The sequence below is a fragment of the Anolis sagrei genome, chromosome X (assembly GCF_037176765.1).
Source record: "Anolis sagrei isolate rAnoSag1 chromosome X, rAnoSag1.mat, whole genome shotgun sequence".
Taxonomy (NCBI): domain Eukaryota; kingdom Metazoa; phylum Chordata; class Lepidosauria; order Squamata; family Dactyloidae; genus Anolis; species Anolis sagrei.
The window spans coordinates 11381157-11406352 of NC_090034.1; the positions used below are offsets into that span (position 1 = coordinate 11381157).

At 42.1% G+C, this 25196-nt stretch overlaps 1 protein-coding gene across 6 annotated transcripts in view; it reads left to right on the plus strand.

Annotated features, from left to right (window-relative positions):
- The window catches only part of LOC137097892 (myosin phosphatase Rho-interacting protein-like), a 198252-nt gene extending 173102 nt beyond the window's left edge, over positions 1 to 25150 (plus strand). For 3 of the 6 annotated variants that reach the window (XM_067473267.1, XM_067473269.1, XM_067473270.1), the window contains 9 exons: positions 3995 to 7813; positions 11003 to 11150; positions 11269 to 11386; positions 13223 to 13382; positions 14479 to 14598; positions 14780 to 14866; positions 16480 to 16642; positions 16755 to 16840; positions 20668 to 25150. In XM_067473267.1, coding sequence (XP_067329368.1) covers positions 3995 to 7813; positions 11003 to 11150; positions 11269 to 11386; positions 13223 to 13382; positions 14479 to 14598; positions 14780 to 14866; positions 16480 to 16642; positions 16755 to 16840; positions 20668 to 20739 — 4773 coding nt within the window. In that variant the 3' untranslated portion in view covers positions 20740 to 25150. Of the gene's footprint in view, positions 1 to 3994; positions 7814 to 11002; positions 11151 to 11268; positions 11387 to 13222; positions 13383 to 14478; positions 14599 to 14779; positions 14867 to 16479; positions 16643 to 16754; positions 16841 to 18697; positions 18756 to 20667 lie in introns of all 6 variants that reach the window. The other 3 variants (XM_067473268.1, XM_067473272.1, XM_067473271.1) reach the window with 3 other exon arrangements.
- The last annotated feature ends 46 nt before the right edge of the window (positions 25151 to 25196 follow it).

The following is a 25196-nucleotide window of genomic DNA, read 5'->3' on the forward strand; positions in this document are numbered from 1 at the left end:
GAGGCTATTTAACTTTTTCTGGCCGCCAGGGAGCTGTTGCTTTCATCGTCCATCTGCGACGCTGATGAAGCACTTCCGCATTCCCCGCATGCTTCCCCGCTGGAATGCTTTGCTGGAGTCTTCTTTTATGGCCTCATAAATCAGTTGATTTAGCCTCCCCACACTTTTAAAGTGGTACCTTATTTTCCTACTTGACAGATGCAACTGTCTTTCGGGTTGCAAAGGTCGACAACAGGCTACACACAATTGGTTGGAAACCCACTCCAACCTGGGCTGGTTTCGAACGCATGATCTTTTGATCAGAGTGATCTTAATGCAGCTGACACTCAGCCAGCTGTGCCACAATCCCGGTGCTTTAACCACGTAAAGAAGGTACCTCAAACTACTTCTTTTGTAGGTACCATTTTCTGTGGTTGATGAGGATGGAGATACATGATGAATAAAACGCAGGAAGAAAACAACTGTAAGAGGCATTGAGTTTTTAAATTTTATTTTCTTGGTTTGTTTCAAAATGAGTTTTTTTATCAAGGATACTTTAAAATTAAATACATTTGGGACGTATATTTTAAGAATTTAATTAAATGTCTTAATTTAATAGCGGCATTTATTTATTATTCAAACTTACATGCCACCACTCCCCTAGGGCTTGGAGAAACTTACAAGAACAGGCTAAAATCTAACACAATTTAAAAACAGCAGTATCAAAGATCAAAGGCCTGTCGAAACAGATATGTCTTACATGCCCTGCGGAAAGCTGATAAGTCCCGCAAGGCATGGACTTTAGGTGGCAGAGTATTCCAGAGTGATGGTGCCACTGCTGTAAAGGCTCTGTGTCTGGTTGCTGTTAGATGTAAGGTCTTGACACTGGGAATTTCCAACAAATCTTGGTCTTCATAACGGAGGGATCTCTGGGGTTGGTAGGGGGTGAGGCGGTTATCAGACAAGTGATAACTGCAGATAGCTGTCTCCATTTTTGAAAAAGCACTTCCTTCTTAAGTGGACTAGAAGCATGAGTCTTCTCTATATTGGTTTATATTGTGATATCTATACATGAAAAACAAGGAAACATGCTTTTTGTTTCACTCTTATACATATAGGCAGATTGAATCAGCTTTTTTAATTAGATGGCAGCCTCCATTAATAAAACAAAGTACTCAGATTTCTTCATCATAATGTCTTGTTAGCCTATAGATGTATTTTTATTTCGTTGTACCTTTTAAAGAGTTGTATGTTCAGAACACGCCGAGTTAAAAGATTTTTTCCTGCATCACCTCAATACTTTTCTCTCCAGCTTAGTGATGAAAAGTGCCTTGTCATGTGTGACATTAATTATTATTATTATTATTATTATTATTATTATTATTATTATTAACTTTATTTGTACCCCGCTAGCATCTCCCGAAGGACTCGATGCGGCTTACAAAGGCCAAGGCCTCAAAAACATAGCATAACAATACACAACTCAAAGCAAATCATAACAATTAAAGCAATATCAAGAAACAACAGAACAATAAAACAGTACACCAAACACAATAAAACTGGGCCGGGCCAAATGTAATGGGTACAGATTAAAAGTGCTGATGTGACAGGTGATATGTCGGATTTTAGGGTAAGTGCAGTGTGCAAGCAATCTTAAAGTCTAATACAGTGCTTCTGGGACAGGTTGTTGGAGTTTTCCTATTCTGGAAAGGCACATCGGAACAGCCAGGTCTTCCAGTTCTTCCTAAAGACTGCCGTTAAGCTGTTTTGTAGAAGTTGTTAATTTATCTTTTCATAAGTTCTGTTGTAGTAGCTCTGAAAGATGCTAATCACAGCTGTGATTCTTTAAATTTGATATGAAGAGACACAGAAAAGCAGTCCTCTCCATCCACCACTCAAGAACCTTGGCCAGGTTGCCATGTCTTCATTAGAATCATGAAGAGACCACAAAAAACAAAAACACGAGGCCGATCAACCATGTCTGTGTCGCTTACCTGTTTCTATCTTTTCTTGCCTTGTTTTTCCTAATGCCCTTTCTTGATTAGTTTTGGTTTTGTGGGTAAGCAAGCAATAAACTACAAGAGAGGAAATTCCATCTGAACATGAGGAAGAACTTCCTGACTGTGAGAGCCGTTCAGCAGTGGAACTCTCTGCCCCGGAGTGTGGTGGAGGCTCCTTCTTTGGAAGCTTTTAAACAGAGGCTGGATGGCCATCTGTCAGGGGTGATTTGAATGCAATATTCCTGCTTCTTGGCAGGGGGTTGGACTGGATGGCCCATTCGGTCTCTTCCAACTCTTTGATTCTATGATTCTATAATTGTGAAAAGCTGGTAGACTCAATTTCTTACAAGCACTGTGTTACACCTTTCTGCCAAAAACAAAAAGAGGTCATAATTATTTGCTTTTCTCCCATTCTTGATACACACATCAAGTGGTTACAGGTTTTCCTCTCCGTCAAGGTTCTGCATATTTTCAGGGCTTGGTCACATGCATGTTGAACTGAAGCCCCTCATTGATCTCTTGTAATGTATCCTTTCCTGCATATCTCCTGCCTTGAGCTTGGTTGCAAGTTGAGCTCCTGAAGTCCACTGGATGCCAAAACTAAAGTTCAGCATGACTATTCCTCTTTTTCCAAGACACCAATTATGTCTTCTGGTTCTTCTGTGGGGAGCGGGGAGAGTCACGCTACTAATATCTCTCGAGTTTGGATAATATTGCATGGGTTTTTTTCCTTGTGGAAGCATGTTATCTGACTTAATGTACTCCTGAGTGTCACATCTGTGGGCTGTCCCTGCCAGAAACCACAGTACAGCAAGGCAGGCCAAATTATTAGGCTTATTATGCTGTGCTTCTTTTTCCTCTTACTGTTTGTGTATTCTCTGAGCCATATTGTTTCTTGTCCGACTCTTGCATGGTTCTTTGTAAGTTTTTCTCTGTGCATGCATCATGGCTTTGGTTCAAATCTCTCCAGTGATCCTTGTTCTAATTTTATGTTCTCATCATATCCCTTCTTTCCTTCTCGCTTATTGTTGTTTGAAAACAAAACAAACACAGCAGACACATCCAGAAGCTCCATATTTTAAATCTAACTTAAATTATGATGGTTTTATTCACTCATAACAACATACAGAAAGCATCCATTTCAAATTCGTGACAGGAATGAGTTGACCTTAGCATTTGCCATATCTTAAGAGTGGAGAGAGCACATCTCTATAAGGAGAAGACATAAACAAAGGTGGACACTTTCACACACTATACTGATCATAGTTAGATCGCCCCATCCAATAGGTTGTGGTGAACAGAAACAAAACAAATCTTGTCGAAGGCTTTCATGGCTGGAATCACTCAGTTCTTGTGGGTTTTTTCGGGCTATATGGCCATGTTCTAGAGGCATTTCTCCTGACGTTTCACCTGCATCTATGGCAAGCATCCTCAGAGGTGAGACCTCACCTCTGAGGATGCTTGCCATAGATGCAGGTGAAACGTCAGGAGAAATGCCTCTAGAACATGGCCATATAGCCCCAAAAAACCCACAAGAACCAAAACAAATCTTATCAGAATAAGTTTTCTAATTTAGCCTTGAGCCTGAAAAGTATGTCTTCCGGGTCTTACAAAAGATCCACTTTCAATACTTCTGGCCACCATCTCTTCCTGCAGTTTTCACTCCTTTCCAAATCTTTCTTCTTCTTCTATGTCATTCCCTTTCCTGTGGTGTCCATCATTTTTATTTTCATTTTGTTTCATTCAGTTCATTTCTTAGGCTGTCTTGCATTAAAGCTGTTTCGATGTTTACCATCCATGTTGTTTGTTTCCTTGGAAGAAGCTTCCCAATTTCTCACAGCAATTTTTAAAACAAAAAGCAAAACAAAACAAAACTGGCAACATCCAAAATTGGAACATGATGGGTTGTGTGGTCCAACCACTCTCAAGGAGTAGTTCTGTGACCAGAGGTGTGACACTCAGAACTTGGAGCCAAGAGTGTTACTAATCTCCTATTTAATCAATTTTTTTTAAAGACTGAGGTGGCCACTTCCTCATCGGGGGCCTGGCAGAGGCTTCATAAAGTCAATCGAGACCTCCAGAATGAGCTGGAAGCCCAATGTCAACGCCAGGAGCTGATCAATCAACAGATCCAGTCCCTCAAGCGTAGCTACGGGGAAGCAAAGGATGTAATACGGCACCACGAGGCAGAGATCCAGAGCCTGCAAGCAAGGCTGAGCAATGCAGCTGCAGAGCTCTCCATCAAGGAGCAGACCCTGGCCAAGCTCAAAAACGACTTGAAGGCTGAAAAGAAGAAAGCCCAAGAGCAGATGGAAGAGTGGCAGCACAGTGAGACAGCATTGAGTTCCCAGTTAAAAGCCAGTGAGCAGAAGCTAAAGAAGGCTGAAGCACTCCTGTTAGAAAAGACCCAAGAGCTGAGGGACCTGGAGACCCAACAGGCATTGCAAAGAGACTACCAAAAAGAAGTGCAACGGCTTCAGGATCGAATTGCTGACCTGAGCCGGCAATTGAGTGCCAGTGAGCAGTCGCGAGTGTTGATGGAAGAGAAACTCCAGAGGAATTATGAGGCTTTGTTAGAAAGCTGTGAAAAGGAAAAACAGGTTTTGATCCAGAGCTTGAAGGAAGTGGAGGATAAAGCCAGCGAGTATGAGAACCAGCTACAGAATAGTGAACAGCAGATGGAAATTTTGCAGAAAGAGAAACTGACTGCCAAATTTGAAAGCAGTGAAATTGTCCACCAACTGGAGGAGCAGCTGGAAATGAAGGAAGCAAGCATCCAGAAGCTTGTTGATCACATAAAGGGTCTTGAGGAGGAAAGGGATCAGATTAAATTCCGGTTCCAAGAACTGATGAACCAGGTTGCGGAGTCAGATAATGAGGTGGCCAAGCTACAAGCCAAGCTGCAACTGGAAGAGAGCAACTATCACACTCTGGAACGCTCCTATGAGGTGGTCTCAGGGCAATTTCAGAACTTGCAGAAGGTCCTGAAAGAAAAGGAGGAAGAGCTGAGAGTAGTGAGGGAAACCCATTTGAGAGTTGTTGAGAAAAGGGATCAAGATTTCAGTGAACCTTTATTTAAAAAGGCTGCCATGAGTGGCAGCATAGAGGAAATGGAAGAAAGTCCGCAAGACAAAGACTTGAAAATATTACCTGATGAGCATTTAACAACAGATATGGCTGATACTGGCCAAATTGCTGAGAAAGTACAAGATGCACAAGTGGAAGGAAAATTTCCCATTTCAGATCTTATGATCATTTGTGGTACCAGTGATGGTGGCCTTAATACCAACCAGAGGCAGATCGATGAGCATACAGTGATGAACACAGAAGAATGCAAATCTACATCAAAGTCTGCAGACTTTAATGAAAGGGAGATTTTTCAGAAGGACTTCTCAAAACCTGATGTCGAAATTCAAGGAGCCAAAAGGCAAAGGATTCGTTTCTCCAGCATCCAGTGCCAAAAGTACGTTCACCCTGATGGATCCGAGAAGACATGGACAAGCAGCACCTCCTCAGACACCAGTCAGGACAGGTCACTTTCTGAAGATAGCATGTCATCAGAACCCGCTCCTTGTTACCCAGCCTCGGGTGATTCTGAGACTTATCTATCTATAATTCACTCCTTGGAAACAAAACTTTATATCACAGAAGAAAAGCTCAAAGATGTGACCATGAAACTTGAAAGCCAGCAGGGCCATAATCAAGACACTCTCATTGCACTTCATCAGCAGTGGGCCAATACAGAAGCACAGCTGAGAGAACAGCTCCAGGATAGTTTGATTCAAGTTAGCATGTTGGTTTCACAGTTGGAAAGTGAGAAGCAGTCCAAACTGAAGCTAATTGAAAACCATGTCAATGAATTGAGTGGGCTCCATGGAAGAAACAACCAAGCCTTGGTTTGCTTAAACCAGTGCAGAGAACAGCTAAGACTGTTGCCTACATCTGACAAGGAAAAAGAAATAGAGGTGTATCTAGATGCCCTATCCAGTATGGAAAGTACTCTGTCTAATGCAATCCAGGTCCTAAAACTGACATTTTCTTTACCCGACTGCCAAGCAGCCGTGTGTCCTACAGCCCAATCTTTGCAAGTAGAAGGCAGCTGCATTGAAAAGGAAAAACCTTCTTTCCAGCATCAACTGGAATTTTCTGGACAGGACCAGTTGAGGTTGCTTTCCAGGAGGCTGGCTTTTGAGTCATCGCTGATCAACCGGATAGCAGAGTCCTTGAGAGATGCATCTTCAAAGATTTCTTTGGCCCTCAGAGAGATACATGGTACAGTGGATGCTGTTCTGTTAGAGCCTTCAGACCTTTCACATACTGCAGTAGCCTTGGCTGATATTTTATCCAAAAAACTAGTATTGGAAGATCAGTTTTGGAGTCAGGTAGAAGAGCTAAGAAAGCACCTGGGTGCTATGGATGAAGAAGAGAAGATGGTGGAGGGTCCAAGTTCAAATGTCCCCGAATGCCTCATTCAGTCGGTTGCAGACAACACACTGATCAAAGCAGAGCTTGGGTTTGTTGGCCAGAAAATGAGAGAATCATTTCATCAAAGGTTAAAAACAATTGAAGAAGACCTCCACAACACTAAAACAGCTCTTCAGCAACATAAGTACATGTTGGAGGAAATCATGAAAGCTTATAGGACACCTGATTTTGATGGAGTTATGCATCAGATTTCTAAAGCCCTTGAAATACAAGAGGGTGCTTCAGGAGTAGTCCATCCAGCATGGGACGTAAGCCTTCATGACTCCATGGCAGGAGCCCACCGTCTGCAGGATCTAAGCAGTCAAGCCCTGGCTGCTATTCAGGATGATCTTGCTCAACAGCTCAAAGACAGGGCACATCTTCTCAAAGAAATATCTGCTGCTCTTCTATCTCTGTCTCCTGGGGATGCCCTGAAAGACTGCCACAAGCTCCTCAAGATTTCTTGCAGCCCTCCTTATGATACTTGCATGGGGGATCTTGAGCGTTACTCTTCTTTACTAGTGCAGGATGCGATTGTCCAGGCCCAGGTTTGTTATGGGGCTTATCGAGCAAGGCTGGAATATGCAAAGGAGGCAAAGCTGTACAAGGACTCTCTTCAAAATGTTGATGCACTGTGTCAAGAGCGCATACAGGCTGTTGCTGTTCTCCGAGGAGAGTATGAGGAATTGCTCCGAAAGCAGCAGAACGAATATGCAGAAATGATTGCTGTGCTTGAAAGAGAGAACGCAGAACTCAAGACCAAAGTAGAGCAGCTTGACAATCAACGGAAGCTCCTGGAGGAGGAAGCATATAAGCAGAGCAAAAAGATATCAGAGCTCCAGGGTAAATACGAAGAGGAGATCCACAATGTGGTTGAGCAGTTAAACAGAACGAAGGACATGCTAAAGATGGAACAAACTGAGGGGCTCCTTCGACTAGATGTCCTTCTGCAAGATAAGCAGAACTTGGAAAGGCACCACCTTGAGCAAATGCAAGCTCTAGAGGATGAGTTCCAGTCCAAGATGAAAGAACTGCAAGTTCTCCACAATGAGGAGCTGCAGGGCTTGCAGGAGCGTTACAATCAGAATCTGCAACATTTGCAGGAGTCCTTGGACGAGTACCAGAAGCAGCACCCAGAAACATCGCTCACAGTAGCAAGTGGTTCAGGAGAAACATGGGCTGCAAATAAGGCCAGTGGTGGGATGCAAGCCTCAGACAGTGAACAGAACGCCATGCACGGGCTAAGAGAACGCATTCAAGAACTGGAAGCCCAAATGAATGTCATGAGAGATGAGCTGGAGAATAAGCACCTAGAAGGGAATGCATCCACACTGCGGGAGAAATACCAGAAAGATTTTGAGAATCTTAAGGTGTATTTTTAATGAATTTAATCTTAATAAGTCATTTATGTAAGTCCCCTCATGTCAGCGCAATCATTGCTCCTCCCACTCACCCCTTTTCTCTTAAGGCAAATAGGCATCTAGAATCAGGTGGCTAGGAGACAAGAGCTGGAGATAAAAAAAATCTGATTTCATTTTCCATGCATAATGTTCAGAAGTGTGAATTATAACCATGTGGGAAATTTTAAATAAAGATTTAATATATTTATATATTTTTAAAAAATAAACAGATATTTTACCTTGCAAACTTTTGCAGGCTTAACTTTTTGTGTGCATATCAGAAGCAAATTGAGAAACTGCAAGACACTTCTGGTGTTGGCCGTCTGCAAGGACGTTGCCCAGGGGATGCCCAGATGTTTTACCAGGCTTCTCTTATGTCCCTGAATGGGGAGCTGGAACTGACAGAGGGAGCTCAACCCGCTCTCCCCAGATTCAAACCGCTGACCTCTCAGTCAGCAGTTCTGCTGGCACAAGGGTTTAATCCATTGCGCCACTTAATTGCTTGAGATAGTTAAAAGAGGATCCTAGATTATTTACCAACTACCAAAGATGCAATCTACATTTCATCTCTCTTTTGAATTTGGACCCCAGCTCCTTTTCATTTGGAACTATAGTTTTGTGAAAAAGTGGGGTGGGGATGGCAAGCAGCACTTGAAATAACCATACAAGGTGAAACAATTAAGTACCAAAGGGATCTATTTTACAGAGGGCTTAGAAAAGAAATACGCTTTATTGCAAGCAAAACCTGTATCAAATGAATTCTCTTCACTCTATTACCAGAGTTACTTTTAATGTTCTTTTTAAGAACACATTTCCCTGCACAAAGTCATCTTAAAATTGTCACAGCGTCTTCTGTTAAACAGGGTTTCTCTGCCTAACTATTTGAATCAAATTTAGGTGGGTCAGATTCAGATTGCTTATGTGTGATCCATTTCTGCTTCTGTGAAACAAGGCTTAGTAACAGTTTTTTTTACTCATTTGTATATCTTAAGCACAAGAGACAGATCCTTTTACTATCCTCGTGATGGTGAACCTATGACACGCGTGTCAGCACTGACACACATGGCTATTTTTGATGACACGCAGCCACATGCGGCCGCATACAGAGAAGTACACCTTATAAGAGCCAATCTAATTCCATCCTTAAATGTGTAAAAGGCTCTACAAATTTAACATCTGCACGTTTGAGCATTGTTCACTCCATAACTCAGCATGGAATATACATTTTTCTTATTTAAACTATAAATATTGCAAAATTACGTTTATTTTTTCTCAAAGTTGACACCCCACCCAAGTTACGGTCAGGTTTTTGGCAAATTTTGACACACCAAGCTCAAAAGGTTGCCCATCACTGTACTATCCATTAGACATTGCTGCAATATAACAACCAAAAGGAAGTTTCTTAATCAGTGTGACTTAAGCAAAATACTACAAAATATGATTCTGAAAGGCTAGTCAAGTTAGGGATCTTACAATTACCTGGAAGGTTAAAAATCCTATTTCGGATTTTGAACAAGCGCACTTGCATGCGTGCACACACAAACATGTTTTAGGTCACAGCAAATCAGCTTGTCAACGAGTAAGGTATTTTCAAAGAGTAAAAAATTTGTATGGAATGCATTTGGATTATGAGTTATGTCAATTTATCTATATTAACTAAGAAAAAAGTATAATAGTGTAACAGGTACAAGTCTTCTAAAAATGGCTCCATTTATTTCTTCCTCCTCCTCTTTATTGACTCTGATAATTTCGCTAAGGCGTACATTTTTGCTTTTGGCATTCCCAACTTAAAATACTTGTGCACGATCAACTTGTTGCTGATTTTGCAATTTCAGCTTGACATGTTAACACTGAAAAAAGCCAGGCTGGTATTACTAACCCTTTACTTAACCAAAGATCAGATGTTTTGGAATTCCTTAACAAGGAATAACACTGAGAAAATGAAATACGCCCTGAGTTTCAAATGTGATCTAGAAGGGTTGGGTATTTATTTATTTATAGCTTTCATATTCCGTCCTTCTCACCCCGCAGGGGACTCAGGGTGGATTACAATGTACACATATATGGCAAACATTCAATGCCAATTTTTGACATACAAACATATACAGACATGCACAGAGGCTATTTAACTTTTTCTGGCCGCCAGGGGAGCTGTCGATTTCATCGTCCATCTGCGACGCTGATGAAGCACTTCCGCATTCCCCGCATGCTTCCTTGCTGGAATGCTTTGCTGGAGTCTTCTTTTATGGCCTCATAAATTAGTTAACTTAGCCTCCCCATACTTTTAAGGTGGTACCTTGTTTTCCTACTTGACAGATGCAACTGTCTTTCGGGTTGCAAAGGTCGACAACAGGCTACACTCAATTGGTTGGAAACCCACTCCAACCCAGGCTGGCTTCGAACTCATGACCTTTTGGTCAGAGTGATCTTAATGCAGCTGACACTCAGCCAGCTATGCCACAATCCCGGGTGGACTTGTAGTGATCCTATGTTAGACCATGAGCCAGATTATTGAAAGTGTGCAGAGTAGTGCAACTACTTTTCACTTTTCCCAAATACAAAACCTGTATGAGAAGCAGCTCTAAATGATAGTGTCTACAAAACAGTATATATAATATATATATTGCTTCGGATTAAGGGTGATGAGGATTAAAAGTGCAGAAATAGGACATACATCAAATTATTTTTAATGCCTCTGAGAGATTTGTGCAGAAAATAGGTTGTTTCATTGATTTTTGATGTTTATTTAGTTCAGTTTGCTATTGCCACACAAGTAGTGCTGGGCTAACTGAATTGCCCACTTAGTCTTAACAAAATAGTCTGAGTTCAGGATTGCAAGCTTCTTGAAATTCAAAATCTCTCATTCTTCCAGAAGCTTTCATTTCAGAGGGTTCGGAAAGAACATCCTGCAGGTGATTTTTCTATTAAATTACAATAGAAGAACGATGACTCTCCTCTTTTAAGTGTGCCAAACAAGTCAATAGACCATTATCCTCCCTTCCATGCATGCTTATGCCATCAGTGTTGTGCCGTTAGTCATATTCATCTCGTTCTGGCTATCCATACCTTCATCCTGGTACATAATCACATGTCTGTGTTTAGATTGGACCACCAAAATATGTAAACAAAATGTAACGGCACTCTCTCGCCTTTTTCCAGGCAACATGTGAACGAGGGTTTGCTGCCATGGAAGAGACGCATCAGAAGAAGATAGAAGATCTGCAAAGGCAGCATCAGCGGGAACTGGAGAAACTACGGGAGGAGAAGGATCGCTTGCTAGCAGAGGAGACGGCAGCCACCATCTCAGGTAGAGCAAGAAGTGGGGCAACATATTCGTAAACAAAGGAATTGACATTATGTTATTGTGGGCAAACCAAAAACCAAGGGTGAGTTACTCAAATTGCAATTTTGCTTTCCTTTCACAGCCATAGAAGCCATGAAGAATGCCCACCGGGAGGAGCTTGAGCGGGAGCTGGAGAAGACTCAGCGCTCCCAAATTAGCAGCATCAACTCAGACATTGAAGCTCTCCAGAGACAATACCTGTATGCATTTTTGCATTTTGTAGGGCACTCTTTCTCAACCTGGGGGGGGGGGGTGTGAGGGGGGTGTCAGAGGGGTCGCCAAAGACCATCAGAAAACACAGTATTATCGGGTTGTTGTAGGTTTTTTCGGGCTATATGGCCATGGTCTAGAGGCATTCTATCCTGATGTTTTGCCTGCATCTATAGCAAGCATCCTCAGAGGTAGTGAGGATGCTTGCCATAGATGCAGGCGAAACGTCAGGAGAGAATGCCTCTAGACCATGGCCATATAGCCCGAAAAAACCTACAACAACCCAATGATTCCAGCCATGAAAGCCTTTGACAACAGTATTTTATGTTGGCCATGAGGGTTCTGTGTGGGAAGTTTGGCCCAATTCTGTCGTTTGTGAGGTTCAGAGTGCGTTTTGATTGTAGGTGAACTATAAATCCCAGCAACAACTTCCAAATATCAAGGTCTATTTTCCAGAAATTCCACCAGTATTCACATTTGGGCATATTGGATATTTGTGCCAAGTTTAGTCCAGATCCATCACTGTTTTGAGTCCACAGTGCCCTCTGGATGTAGATGAACTACAACTCCAAAATTCAAGATCAATGCCCACCAAACCCTTCCAGTACTTTTCGTTGGTCATGGGAGTTCTGTGTGCCAAGTTTGGCCCAATTCCATCTTTGGTGGAGTTCAGAATGCTCTTTGATTGTAAAAAAGGTAAAGGTAGTCCCCTCACATTAAGTCCAGGAGATGATTGATTTTGTCATTTGGAAGTTGTAGTTACTGGGATTTATGGTTCTTTGATTGTAGGTGAACCATAAATCCCAGCAACTACAACTCCCAAATGACAAAATCAACACCCCCCCCCCCCAAGTATTCAAATTTGGGCATATCGGACATTTGTGCCAAATTTGGTCCATCGAATGAAAATACATCCTGCATATCAGATATTTACATTACGATTTTCAACAGTAGCAAAATTACAGATATGAAGTAGCAACTGAAATAATTTTATGGTTGGGGGTCACCACAATATGAGGAACTATATTAAGGGGTCACAGCATTAGGAAGGTTGAGAAAGACTGTTATAGAGAAATGGGGGCACTTTGATATAACAAGTTGCCATTTTGTACCATGGCCAGATTTGGTCACCGGGGAAAGGAGGAAGCTGTTCTGCGGTATGCCTTCTGAACTTAAATAATAAGCAGTCACTAGGATCAACTGTCTCCTCCCTGATTTGGGAAGGGGATCACCCGCCTTTCTTATCGACCCAATCCTTTTGATACATTTTTAGTTTTAATTTGATTGCTCTTCTCTGTTTTAGTACTTTATTCTCCTTTTGTAAATATCCACTTCAGTATTGGTTTCAATATTGTTTTACTTAGTCAAACATTTTTAGCCTAAAAGTAAGGCATGCATACATTTTTGAAAGAAATACATTTATTGTATTCATGCACAAGAGCCATTTTGGAACATAATTGGTTTTAAAAGATCTCTTGTGTTTACCTTTTATTGGTCTTGAAGTGTTTCTAACAGATTGTAATCCTGTCCTGTAACTCTTCAGAGCAGACGTTAATCAAACTTTTGATCACCTGAAGATTGACTCTGAAAAGGTTCATTTCAGATGTTCTATACAAAACTTCAGCTTGGGTAGCTAATTGCTTTGAGGGAATAAACTATAGGCTGCTTGCAAAACATTCAGCTTGAATGCTCCTTCTTTTCCATCAGTGGCAGACTGTGCAAATGACTATCCACCTCCTTCTCCCATCCTGTATTAAGGGTGAGTTTAGTTGTTGTGAGAGACACAAGTGGCCTCATTATCTTACTTTTGACCTCTATTTCCTTAGGGAGGAGCTGCAGTCTGTCCAGCGTGAACTTGAAGTCCTCTCAGAGCAGTACTCTCAGAAGTGTTTGGAAAATGCTCACCTGGCCCAGGCCCTGGAGGCTGAGAGGCAGGCCCTCCGTCAGTGCCAGAGGGAGAACCAGGAGCTCAATGCACACAATCAGGTGAAGTAGCACAGGCCTGAGGACCACTCTCAACTGGGGAAGAAAGGCTTTCCTGTGGCTTTACCCTAGAATCCACTTTTTCCAGTGGCACTCTAGCCTTAGAATGTGCATGAGGAAAAGCGACCGTAAGGACCAGAGGAACCACAGCATTGGCTTTGTAGGATTACAAGCATGAATTTCCTAGCAAAAAGAGTAAGGTACGCATATCAAGTTGCTAAGATCAACTTGAAGATGGCCCGGAAGTTTGAACTGGTACAACGGGCGGCAGCCAGGCTCCTTACTGGAGCAAACTATAGGGAGCATACAACACCCCTATTAACACAGCTTCATTGGCTGCTGATAAGTTGCCAAGCCAAATTCAAGGTGCAGGTCATGACCTATAAAGCCCTAAACAGTTCGGGCCCCGCCTATCTCCGCGATCACATCTTCTATGAACCGGCACGAACTCCAAGATCTTCTGGGGAGGCCCTCCTCTCGGTCCCACTACCGTCTCAAGCGCTGTTGGTGGGGATGAGAGGGCCTTCTCAGTGGTGGCCCTCCGCCTCTGGAACGCCCTTCCAAGGGAAATAAGACAGGCCCCATCCCTCCCCTCCTTTTGTAAGAGCTTGAAGACCTGGTGGTTTCAACAAGCTTTTGAAAATGGCCAGTTCTAACTCAGCCCTACACATTGTCGAATATGGCCTTATTCTTCCTACCAATTACCCAGATCATTTCCTCTAGTCGGCCCCGGAATGAACAGCCACAGACCCGTACCTAATATTATTGTTGCCTGCCATAGCATTGCATTTAATTCCTGGGCCCCCTAGAATTTTGGGGCTTGCATAAATCTTGGCCTGACCTTTTAAATTTTTTAAATTGCCTTGAACATGCAGGATTACTTTAATATATGTGTGTTGTGGTGACAATTTTAATGCATATTTTGTTTTGTTAATCTTATGGTTATGTTGCTTTTACTTTGTATGCTCTGTGATTTTTACCTGGGAACCGCTCTGAGTCCCCTCGGGGAAATAAAGCAGTATATAAAGTTTTATTATTATTATTATCAACATATTTACCCAGAATGGTTACTAATAGAAATGTTTGGGTATTGTCACAGGAACTAAACAATCGCCTAGCTGCAGAAATCACCCGACTACGAACACTACTGACTGGGGAGGGCGGGATAGAGACTGCTGGCTCGCCTCTCACCCAAGGCAAGGATGCCTACGAATTGGAAGTGAGTGACCTCTGCGTCAATTCCAGATGATGGGAAAGCTCAGGGGTGTTGCTCAAGGGGGCAACAAGTGTGAGGTGGACTCACATTCTTACCCTTTCTATAGATTATGAACATTTTTCCCATTGGCTGTGTCTATTTGCCTGACATAAAAGGTTCTTGCCTGGGTTGTCCCCGTTTGCAGGTTCTGCTGCGAGTCAAGGAATCGGAAATCCAGTACTTGAAGCAGGAAATCAGCTCCTTGAAGGATGAATTGCAAACAGCTTTGAGGGTAATAGTCTTTTTCGTTCATGGCAGATTATAACTTGATATGGTAATCATTGCTGGAAGAATGTATAACAAAAGTAGGTATGTAAGTTTCCCAACTTGGTCATTTCATGGCTAGAGGAAAGCAGGTTCGCAGAATCCAGCTGTGTTCCTCCAATTATATCATCTTCTAGGACTTTGAAGGGTATTTGGGAGGTATCTGAAGGGTGCGATGTGTCCAGCATTAGGAACCTTGTGTGGCTGTCACGGAGTGAAGGCTCTGGACAGGATAATAAATTCTCCATATGAAGACTATTTCATACAGTTTGTTCCATGGGGTTGATTCAGGATCTAGGCTACTAGTGATTGCTGTAATATTTATCATGTCATCAGCAACCATACCATTGTATTACATTTCTAACAGAACAAAACAAACAGATAAAAAAACCAAAAATTTTGCAAACTTGGTAGTTGATTAAATGTCCTTTGACCAGTATCTGGCCACTTGGAGTGCCTCTGGTGTTGCCGTAAGAAGGTCCTCCATTGTGCATGTAGCAGGGCTCAGGTTGCATTGTGGCAGGTGGTCAGTGATGTGCTCTTCTCCGCACTCACATGTTGTGGATTCCACTTTGTAGCCTCATTTCTTAAGATTGGCTCTGCATCTCATGGTGCCAGAGCGGAGTCTGTTCAGCGCCTTCCAAGTTGCCCAGTCTTCTGTGTGTCCAGGAGGGAATCTCTCATCTGGTATCACCCATGGATTGAGGTGCTGGGTTTGAGCCTGCCACTTTTGAACTCTTGCTTGCTGAGGTGTTCCAGCGAATGTCTCTGTAGATCTTAGAAAACTATTTCTTGATTTAAGTCCTCGACGTACTGGCTGATACCCAAACAAGGGATGAGCTGGAGATGTCATTGCCTTTGTCCTTTCACTATTGGCTATTTCCTGGCGGTGCAATACTGGCTAAGCAGTGGTGTGATGTGTCCAGTGGTGTAGGGCGCAGACACCCCGTGATAATGCGGCATGTCTCATTAAGAGTCACATCCACTGTTTTAGCGTGGTGAGACGTGTTCCACACTGGGCATGCATACTCAGCAGCAGAGTAGCATAGCGCAAGGGCAGATGTCTTCGCTGTGTCTGGTTGTGATCCCCAGGTTGTGCCAGTCAGCTTTCGTATGATATTGTTTCTAGCGCCCACTTTTTGCTTGATGTTCAGGCAGTGCTTCTTGTAGGTCAGAGAACGGTCCAGAGTGACTCCCAGGTATTTGGGTGTGTTGCAATGCTCCAATGGGATTTCTTCCCAGGTGATCCTGAGCTCGGGATGCTTGTCTATTCTTAAGGTGAAAGGCACATGTCTGTGTTTTAGATGGATTAGGGATCAGTTGGTTTTCCCTGTAATAGGCAGTAAGAGCACCTAGAGCTTCAGAGAGCTTCTGTTCAACCATCTCAAAGCTCCATGATCATCAGCATAGATGAAACTCTATAAGAAACTCCGTAAGAAACCACTGGAATTGTCTTTTGAGCGCTCCCAAGATAGAAATCTGTTGTGCATGCTTGTCTGTAGTATGCATTTTACTGGGGTTTTTTTCCAGATTCACCTGAATAAACTAGTTTTATTGAAACTGCCTCTCTTTTTCACCCAGGATAAAAAATATGCCAGTGATAAGTATAAAGACATTTACACAGAACTCAGCATTGTGAAAGCCAAGGCAGACTGTGATATCAGCAGGTTGAAAGAGCAACTCAAGGCAGCCACTGAAGCTCTTGGTGAAAAGTCCCCGGAGAACAACACAGTGTCTGGATACGGTCAGTCTTCTCTTAACGGGTTTGGGCGTTTTCTGGGTAGTGCCTCCCTGGCGTAGAAATTTTGCATTCATGGTGATTGTAGTAAATTGGCTTCCTCTTCTTGCTCATTTAGATATCATGAAATCCAAAAGCAACCCTGATTTCTTGAAGAAAGACAGGACCAGTGTTGGCCGGCAATTAAGAAATATCAGGTCAAAGGTGAGTTTTCATGGCTTCTGTATGCGAAGCACACCACAGAAATCTGTTTGTAAGTCTACTGAATTCTGAGTTGAGATACCAGAATGCAGTCTGGTATCTGTTATTTGGCATTGGAAGGAATCTGCCATGTTGACATATGAGAGAGTTTAGGGCAGAGTTGGGAATCGGGCAACCCTCCTGGAAGCTGGACTGCAGCTTTAAGCAGCATAGTTTATGAAAAATATTGGAAGCTACAGCTCAACACTGGTTGAGCTATAGGAGCAAAGCCTTAACACCATCAGGGACTTATTTTACCGTAGCTCTGGGTGCTTAGGGAATGGGAATGGTATTTCTGCCTTCTGCTGCTCTAGAAAAGGCGCAAATATGCATTCCTTCCTTCTTTCCCTCTGCACCTACCATCAAGATCTTGCACATACACAAACCCTCATATCAATAAGAAAAACTTGACCCATAGATGTATGGTGTATTACAAGCAAATATCTATTTTATTTATTTATTTATTTACAGCATTTATATTCCGCCCTTCTCACCCCGCTGGGGACTCAGGGCAGATTACAGTGTACACATATATGGCAAACATTCAATGCCAATTTTGACATACAACATATACAGACATAGACAGAGGCTATTTACCTTTTTCTGGCCGCCAGGGGAGCTGTCGCTTTCATTGTCCATCTGCGACGCTGATGAAGTACTTCCGCATTCCCCGCATGCTTTTTTGCTGGAGTCTTTTTTATGGCCTCATAAATTAGTTAATTTAGCCTCCCCACACTTTAAGGTGGTACCTTATTTTCCTACTTGACAGATGCAACTGTCTTTCGGATTGCAAAGGTCGACAACAGGCTACACACAATTGGTTGGAAACCCACTCCAACCCAGGCTGGCTTCGAACTCATGACCTTTTGGTCAGAGTGATCTTAATGCAGCTGACACTCAGCCAGCTGCGCCACAATCCCGGTGCATTCCTTCCTTCCTTCCCTCTGCACTTACCATCAAGATCTTGCACATACACAAACCCTCATATCAATAAGAAAAACTTAACCCATAGCTGTATGCTGTGTTACGAGCAAACACCTACATCCACCTAAACCCTATGGAGCCCCCAGTGGCATAGTGGGTTAAACCCCTGTGCCGGCAGGACTGAAGACCGACAGGTTGCAGATTCAAATCCGGGGAGAGGCGGATGAGCTCCCTCTATTAGCTCCAGCTCCTTATGCGGGGACATGAGAGAAGCCTCCCACAAGGATGGTAAAAATATCAAAGCATCCGGGCGTCCCCTGGGTAATGTCCTTGCAGATGGCCAATTCTTTCACACCAGAGGCGACTTGCAGTTTCTCAAGTCGCTTCTGACACGACAAAAAACAAAAACAAAAACCTACATTCATACTGAAGTGGCCAAAGTTTCTCTAAACTATTGTCGAAGGCTTTCATGGCCGGAATCACTGGGTTGTTGTAGGTTTTTTTGGGCTATATGGCCATGTTCTAGAAGCATTCTCTCCTGATGTTTTGCTTGCATCTATGGCAATATTTCTCTAAACTGGTATTGTATGTAGCCTGCACCCACAAAATGCAGTTTTCTTTTTATTGTTTCATTGTTATGTGTGTCTCTGTCTTTTGCACAAAAGCCACGAGTTATTTGATTCCTATTTGCTGCCGAGTTTACATTGTTTTGTTTTACTTGTGTGGCTTGATTTCTGAATTGAACAAGGAAGCATCTCCCAAGTAACGAAGGCCTAAAGGGCAATGTTGCTGTATTCTTGCTGGAACGGGAGGGACAAGTGTTGCCACGGTTGGGCTTCTAAGGCAATTAGGATTTATGTGTTTGTGTTTTTTGTTTTGTCTTTGCTTCTACAACAGTCCGTTATTGAGCAGGTCTCATGGGATAACTGAAATGCACCAGATTCCAGTCATATAGGTAATCCAACAAGTCTCTACCAAACACTTCTGCTTCTTTAAGGGGCAGCCCATTTAATGCATGTCCTGCTCACAGCTCCATCGCTAATGAGAATCTCTTCCCGACTCCCAGTGATATGGAGGTTGGGTGTGAGACACAAAAACCAGACTTTTAGAACTTGTAATAATGAATGGCTGCACCCATCTTTCTGCCTCAGCCTGCCCTCACTGACATTAATCACTGGAAGATTTATGCACCTTCTCAGATGTACAGCGGGTGCTCTGTTGAGGGCATGGGACAAAGCATGCATGCTGAATGAATGTGCATGCCTCAGACTTAATTCTCCACAACATGCAGAGCTTACACTCAAATTGACTCTGGTACAGGTGAATCTGATCAAAGCTTGCTACTTAGGATAACCAGAAGGTGCCCAAGGAGCCAGTTGCAATATGTGCAAGAGCAGAGAAAAATGAAGTCATTACTAGAGGCAACAGGTATGCTGACTCTGTCTAGGTAAAAGGTAAAGATTTCCCCAACATTAAGTCTAGTCGTGTCAGACTCTGAGGGATGGTGTTCATCTCCATTTCTAAGAAGAGCCGGCGTTGTCCATAGACACATCCAAGGTCATGTGGCCAGCATGACTGCACAGAGCGGCGTTACCTTCCCAATAAGGCAGTGTTTCTCAACCTGGGGGTCTGGACCCCTGGGAGGGTCGCAAGGGGGTGTCAGAGGGGTCACCAAAGACCATCAGAAAATACAGTATTTTCTTTTGGTCGTGGGTGTTCTTTGTGGGAAGTTTGGCCCAATTCTATCATTGGTGGGGTTCAGAATACTCTTTGATTGTAGGTGAACTATAAATCTCAGCAACTACAACTCCCAAATACCAAAGTCTATTTTCCCCAAACTCCACCAGTGTTCACATTTGGGAATATTGAGTATTCATGTCAAGTTCAGTTCAGACCCATCATTGTTTGAGTCCACAATGCTCTCTGGATGTAGGTGAACTGCAACTCCAAAACTCAACGTCAAATGGCCACCAAACCCTTCCAGTATTTTCTGTTGGTTCTGTGTGCCAAGTTTGGTTCAATTCCATCGTTGATGGAGTTCAGAATGCTCTTTGCTTGTAGGTTAACTATAAATCCCAGCAACTACATCTCCCAGATGACAAAATTATCCCCCCCCCCCCAACCCCACCAGTATTCAAATTTGGGCGTATCAGGTATTTGTGCCAAATTTGTTCCAGTGAATGAAAATACATCCTGCATATCAGATATTTACGTTATGATTCATAACAATAGCAAAACGACAGTTGTGAAGTATCAATGAAAATAATTTTATGGTTGGGGGTCATCACAACATGAGGAACTTCATTAAGGGGTCGTGGCATTAGAAAGGTTGAGAACCACTGCAATAAGGGGTACCTATTGATCTACTCACAATTACATGTTTTCAAACTGCTAGGTTGGCAGAAGCTGGGCCTAATAGCGGGAGCTCACCCCGTTCCCCGGTTTCAAACTGCTGACCTTTCAGTCAGCAAGTTCAGTGGTGTAACCCGCTGCGCCACCAGTCTAAGAGTTGTAAAAAAACATGGTTTTTCAAAGCTCTGGGTCCTGTTTATAAAAGGGATAGTTCTCTAAATATGATTTCACAGTGAAAAGGGTCTTTATTTCCAGAAAAAGTATGCCTGTGATCATCCAGTTCACCTGTAGTCTTTCTCCCATCTTGGACTGATTCACCAATAACACCATCGCATAATGGTGCATTTTCTTCAGCATGTTCTAATCTCATTGAGGATGCCATCTCTTGCCTTTTCTCTGCCTGAGCATCTGTGCCAGCTCTCTATATTGGACTTGGTCTTCTCTTTCCAATATGGCATTTTAACCGTTTGTTCTTTCTCTTCCCTTTAAACTCCCACCCTCACCCCCATGTGCAGAGTCTGAAGGAAGGCCTGACGGTGCAGGAGCGCCTCAAGCTCTTTGAATCCAAGGACTTGAAGAAAGACTAGTTCTCCTTCTGTTCATCTTGTTCACGTGCACCTCCTCGCTTGCAGCATCAGACCACAAGCACCCCTTTTGTTTTGTTTTTGTTTCTTAAGATTCTCATCGCTTTTTAATGGATTGCTTCAGCAGAAAAAACTGAAAAATCTGGCGGTTTTACTGCCCACCATCCATTGGACTCTGACTCCTTATTGATGATCTCAACAGGAGTAATAGAGATATGTGCCCCATTGGGATTCTATGAAAAAAAATCCTTCCTACTGTATATCAATTACACTAAGTGTCAGTATTAAGGCTTAAGAGCCTATTGATAAGCTAGCTCTGTGTTACTGAATGCTATAGCAACAGGGCCCTGGGAGGGAAGAGGCCACCGACTGTGCTTAGTTCTGCCACAGTTGAGAGTAACCCAGCACTTAGGTGCGTGCTTTGAGCCATATTGTATACTTCTTGAACAAAATATGCATCAGGTTTTGACACCGCAAGTCCTTTCAGTGCAGTGTGCTGGTTACAGCTATAAGAACAAAAACATGGCTTGCTTTAGGTGGAGAGGAGAGGCATTTAGGGTAGCATCTTGCATTATTTCACTGTGTGAAGTCATCTGAGCTTTATTTCCCTTAATTTAGCTTAGAAGGTTTCTTTAACTGGCTTGTGCACAGGTGATGATTGAACCTTGACAAATAAGTCTACTGTTAAGCAGGCTCTTGAGGGAATTTACCACTACCTTTAATCATCCATTGCTATCTACATTTCAGGGCAAGTCATATCAGTTGCTGCACCCTCTCTTCTTTTCCTGGGGTGCATTTGCCTGTGTGTACACAGCATAGATTGGATTATGGACTTAAATTTTGTGTTCTGCATAGACACTCGGAGATGGTTTCCTTTCTGAAAGAAAAATAAGCAATTTGCACTTTTCAACTTGTCCTTCAGATAAAATTTTGCCACAACTGGCAGAAATGGTACAGAAGTGTAGGTAGGACTCTTTCTAAAGCAGAAAACAGATATATGCAGTATCTGGGACGGTAGTGCTGAGGTCAAGTCAGACCCCCAAGCAGAGATTTAAAGGCAAAAAAAGGGGCTTGCCCTTGGAATTTGCTTAGCAGATCGTGAACATTTTAAGTATAGATACTGTCTGTTCATGCATGCTAACAATATCTGTGTGGGGGTAGTCAGTTGCATGATGGTAGTAGAATGGGAGATCTAAGTTGTAGGGAAATGGCAAGTCAAAGTTAGTAGAATGTCTGATTGTTTTCGGTTTCATTTATCTGAAACAAAACAGTTCTGTGGGTCTATCTGGATTTCTTTTCTGCTTGTTCCCAATGCTATAAGCTTTGAATACATTCTTGAATGTATTGGGTTCCTGAGTCAGTGGTCTTTACCAACTAAGACAATGTATATAGACACATTGAACAGTGCATGCATTCTCTCCCCGCACCCAAAACAAGGGAGCCCTGCCCTGTTGAACAGCTTGTAATTTTTCGGTAACAATTCTTCAAGCTTTCAGGGCTAAATCACGTTTGTCTTTTACTTGCATTCTGTACTAATTCTGTAGATTTCAGGTTACTTGAGAGTGGATTTCTGCAGTGCAATCTATTCAGATCAAAACATTGGCCTTTTGGTCAGAAACTAATCTGTAAAATAAGGTCCTTGCAGGCAGCAAGATCGGCCCATCTCTTATGTACTTCGTGCTGTCCTTAATGCTTAGACACATAGCAATGGCAGAGCTGTTTCTAAGTAGATACTTCTTATGGGGCAAAAATATACACAAGGCATGCTACAGAAATTGAAGCTGAGTGGTTCTTTTCATGCTCTTGGTTATCTTTTAATGTACCAAGTAATACTCTTGGTGAACCTTTGCTGCTGTTAATAGCTAAAGCAAAGAGGGTCACATAAAATTCTGTTGTTTAATATTCCTTTAAGATAGGTTGTCATCTTGGAACAGTGTGGTCTTTTGGCTTTGCATCTCCTCTTTGTGTCCGGCAGGTTTTATTTCATGGGTTTCATTGGCATCCTAAGCAGTTTGTCCAACCTCCTATTCCCTGATATGGTGACGGAGAAAATGGAAATTGAACTGTCCTTGAAAATGTATCCCAGACTTGGTTTTTCTTGCTTCTACAACAAGAAACTTATTTTTTTCATGATATTTACATGAAACTTGAGATAAATGTGCTTGAAGAACAAATACCTTGCAAAATCATTACAGGTGGGATTGAAATTAATCCACCTACACTTCTCCTCTAATCCAATACTTTACAAAATGTGTTTATCACTAGTGAAGCTACTAATTTCTTTTTGTTCAAGGCAGTCTTCTTCTGCTCAAGACATACCAAGGTTCTCCAAAAAAACTAAAAACAAGCTGATATTCTGAAAGGTTACAGTACAGATGTTATGTGAATATACAGGTATAGTTTACTGAAAACTGTTTATTTGAACCTACACTAACTACAAAAATATCTGGAAAGTTAAGAGAAAGTTAGAACAAATAGATGTGCATCTGCTTAATTGCTTCTTAAATCTTGTTTAGAAAAAAAAATCACTTTTCTGAAACAGAAACTAGTCCTCTATTAAATCAGCTTGTTTTCCTTTAACCTGTTAAGAAATGAAAAGGAGGATTGCTTGTGCTGATGTGCAAAATCCATGCAGGCTGTTTTTCCTGTGGCAGAGGCTGCCTGCAAGTAGCCCAGTGCATTATTTTAAAGAAGTGTTGCTTTTTGTAATGACTTGATTAGACTCCCACTGGACTTTCTGCATTTTGGTGGTTCATATGCAGTACTTTGTTGTGAACACTTTTAAGCACATGCACGCTCAGTGTAGCTTACTTTTCCTTTGTAATTTTTTTTTCCATTTTTAATGCTTTGTTATTCTCTAAAATAATTTAAAACCTGTATAGTATTCAGAGCACGCAATGTAAATATTTATTACTCAAAAACTAGTGGAGGGTTTTTTGGGGTGACTTTTTTTTAATCTTGTTCTAATACAGATGTCCTTTTGACTTGGAAAAGAAATTTAGTGTAACCTGATAAACCTGCTCTATGTTCCCTTACAGAATGTTTGTTGGTTTGTTTGAATGTTACAAATATATTTTTAAATTTCTCTGAGACCTTTTTAGTTTTGGAAATGCCTGTCCAAAGAACATGTACAGTGCTTCAGAACTTTAAATGTATTTACCTATACATTGATTTTCCCCTTCCCTTCTAGTTGGCAGTAGCGTAAACAACTCTTGGGTGTGCAGATAACACTGTATTTATATAGTAATGGTGGTGGTAGCTACTCCTTCTAAGCCTACCAATATTCTTGCATGGTTAATCAACTATTGCAGAGCAAACAGAGTCTCTATAAAGGAACCAACTAGATTTGATTCCCACAACCCTGACATCCCTTTCACATGGCATGGTGTTGTAACAGCATGGCCAAACGCAGTCAATGTAGGATGACTACTCTGTTTACTTACACTGTATTTAATTGCAATGTAGTTTCAGCAAAGGTGCAGTGCCAAGGCCATCTTTGCTGTTTGAATCTATTTCTGACCAAGGAGGATTACGTGCCACACACTATGCTTTGGTTTTGCATTGGTTTCAACGGCTTCTGGAATATTTCAATATCTACTAGAGGGTAGACTAAATTGGGCTACTTGGCAGTGGAACACAATTTAGTAACAAGAAAACTATCAAATCTATTCAATCATTACTTAGGACTTTCATTTCATTCTGCCAAGTAGAGCACTAACTCTGATCTGTTTTAAAATAGCAACAATTATGTGTTTGAATCAAATGTACCGATGGCTAAGAGTGTCTAGCACTACACATAGTATAACTACTTCGACTCTTTCTCACTCACACTTATCACCAGCCTACTTTAAAATAGGCCCAGACGCTTGAGCTTTCACTCTAAGACAGCCAGTCGGCTTTCCTGCCTACCAGACCTACGTGAACTTCAAGTCTAAACTGACAAATGGCTCCTTTTCTGAGTGGTACCTCCAAGAATCAAGCATGAAATCAATTCCCGATGCTTTGCAAAATCCAGAGGTAGAAAAAGGCTGTGGCAGCGTTAGTTGTTTGTAGGGGAGTAAGGGCTAACCACTGAAAAATTAACTCGCATGGAAGAGGCCGATTTAAATAAAACCAATTCACTGATGAGCAGAAAACCTATCTGCTGGGGAATGAATCCACCCTGCCTGCTTTGTAAAGAAAATGTGTTTAACTCCTGATGGGGCTGAAAGTTATCTTTCTGTTTTATTTTCAAGCTTTGAAGGAAAAAAAAACTAGTTCCCTCTTCAGCTGTTCACCGTAATAGAAGTATCACTTTGTCACAGTATTTATTCCACATGCTAGGGTTCCCATGGATGTAGTTGATGATTATTTTGTAAATAAATTACTTAACTATACATAAAACTATATGGTAATAAACTATTTTTGCACCACCCTTGACATGCTCTGAAGGAGATTTTTGTTGAAACTAGACTCTTTAT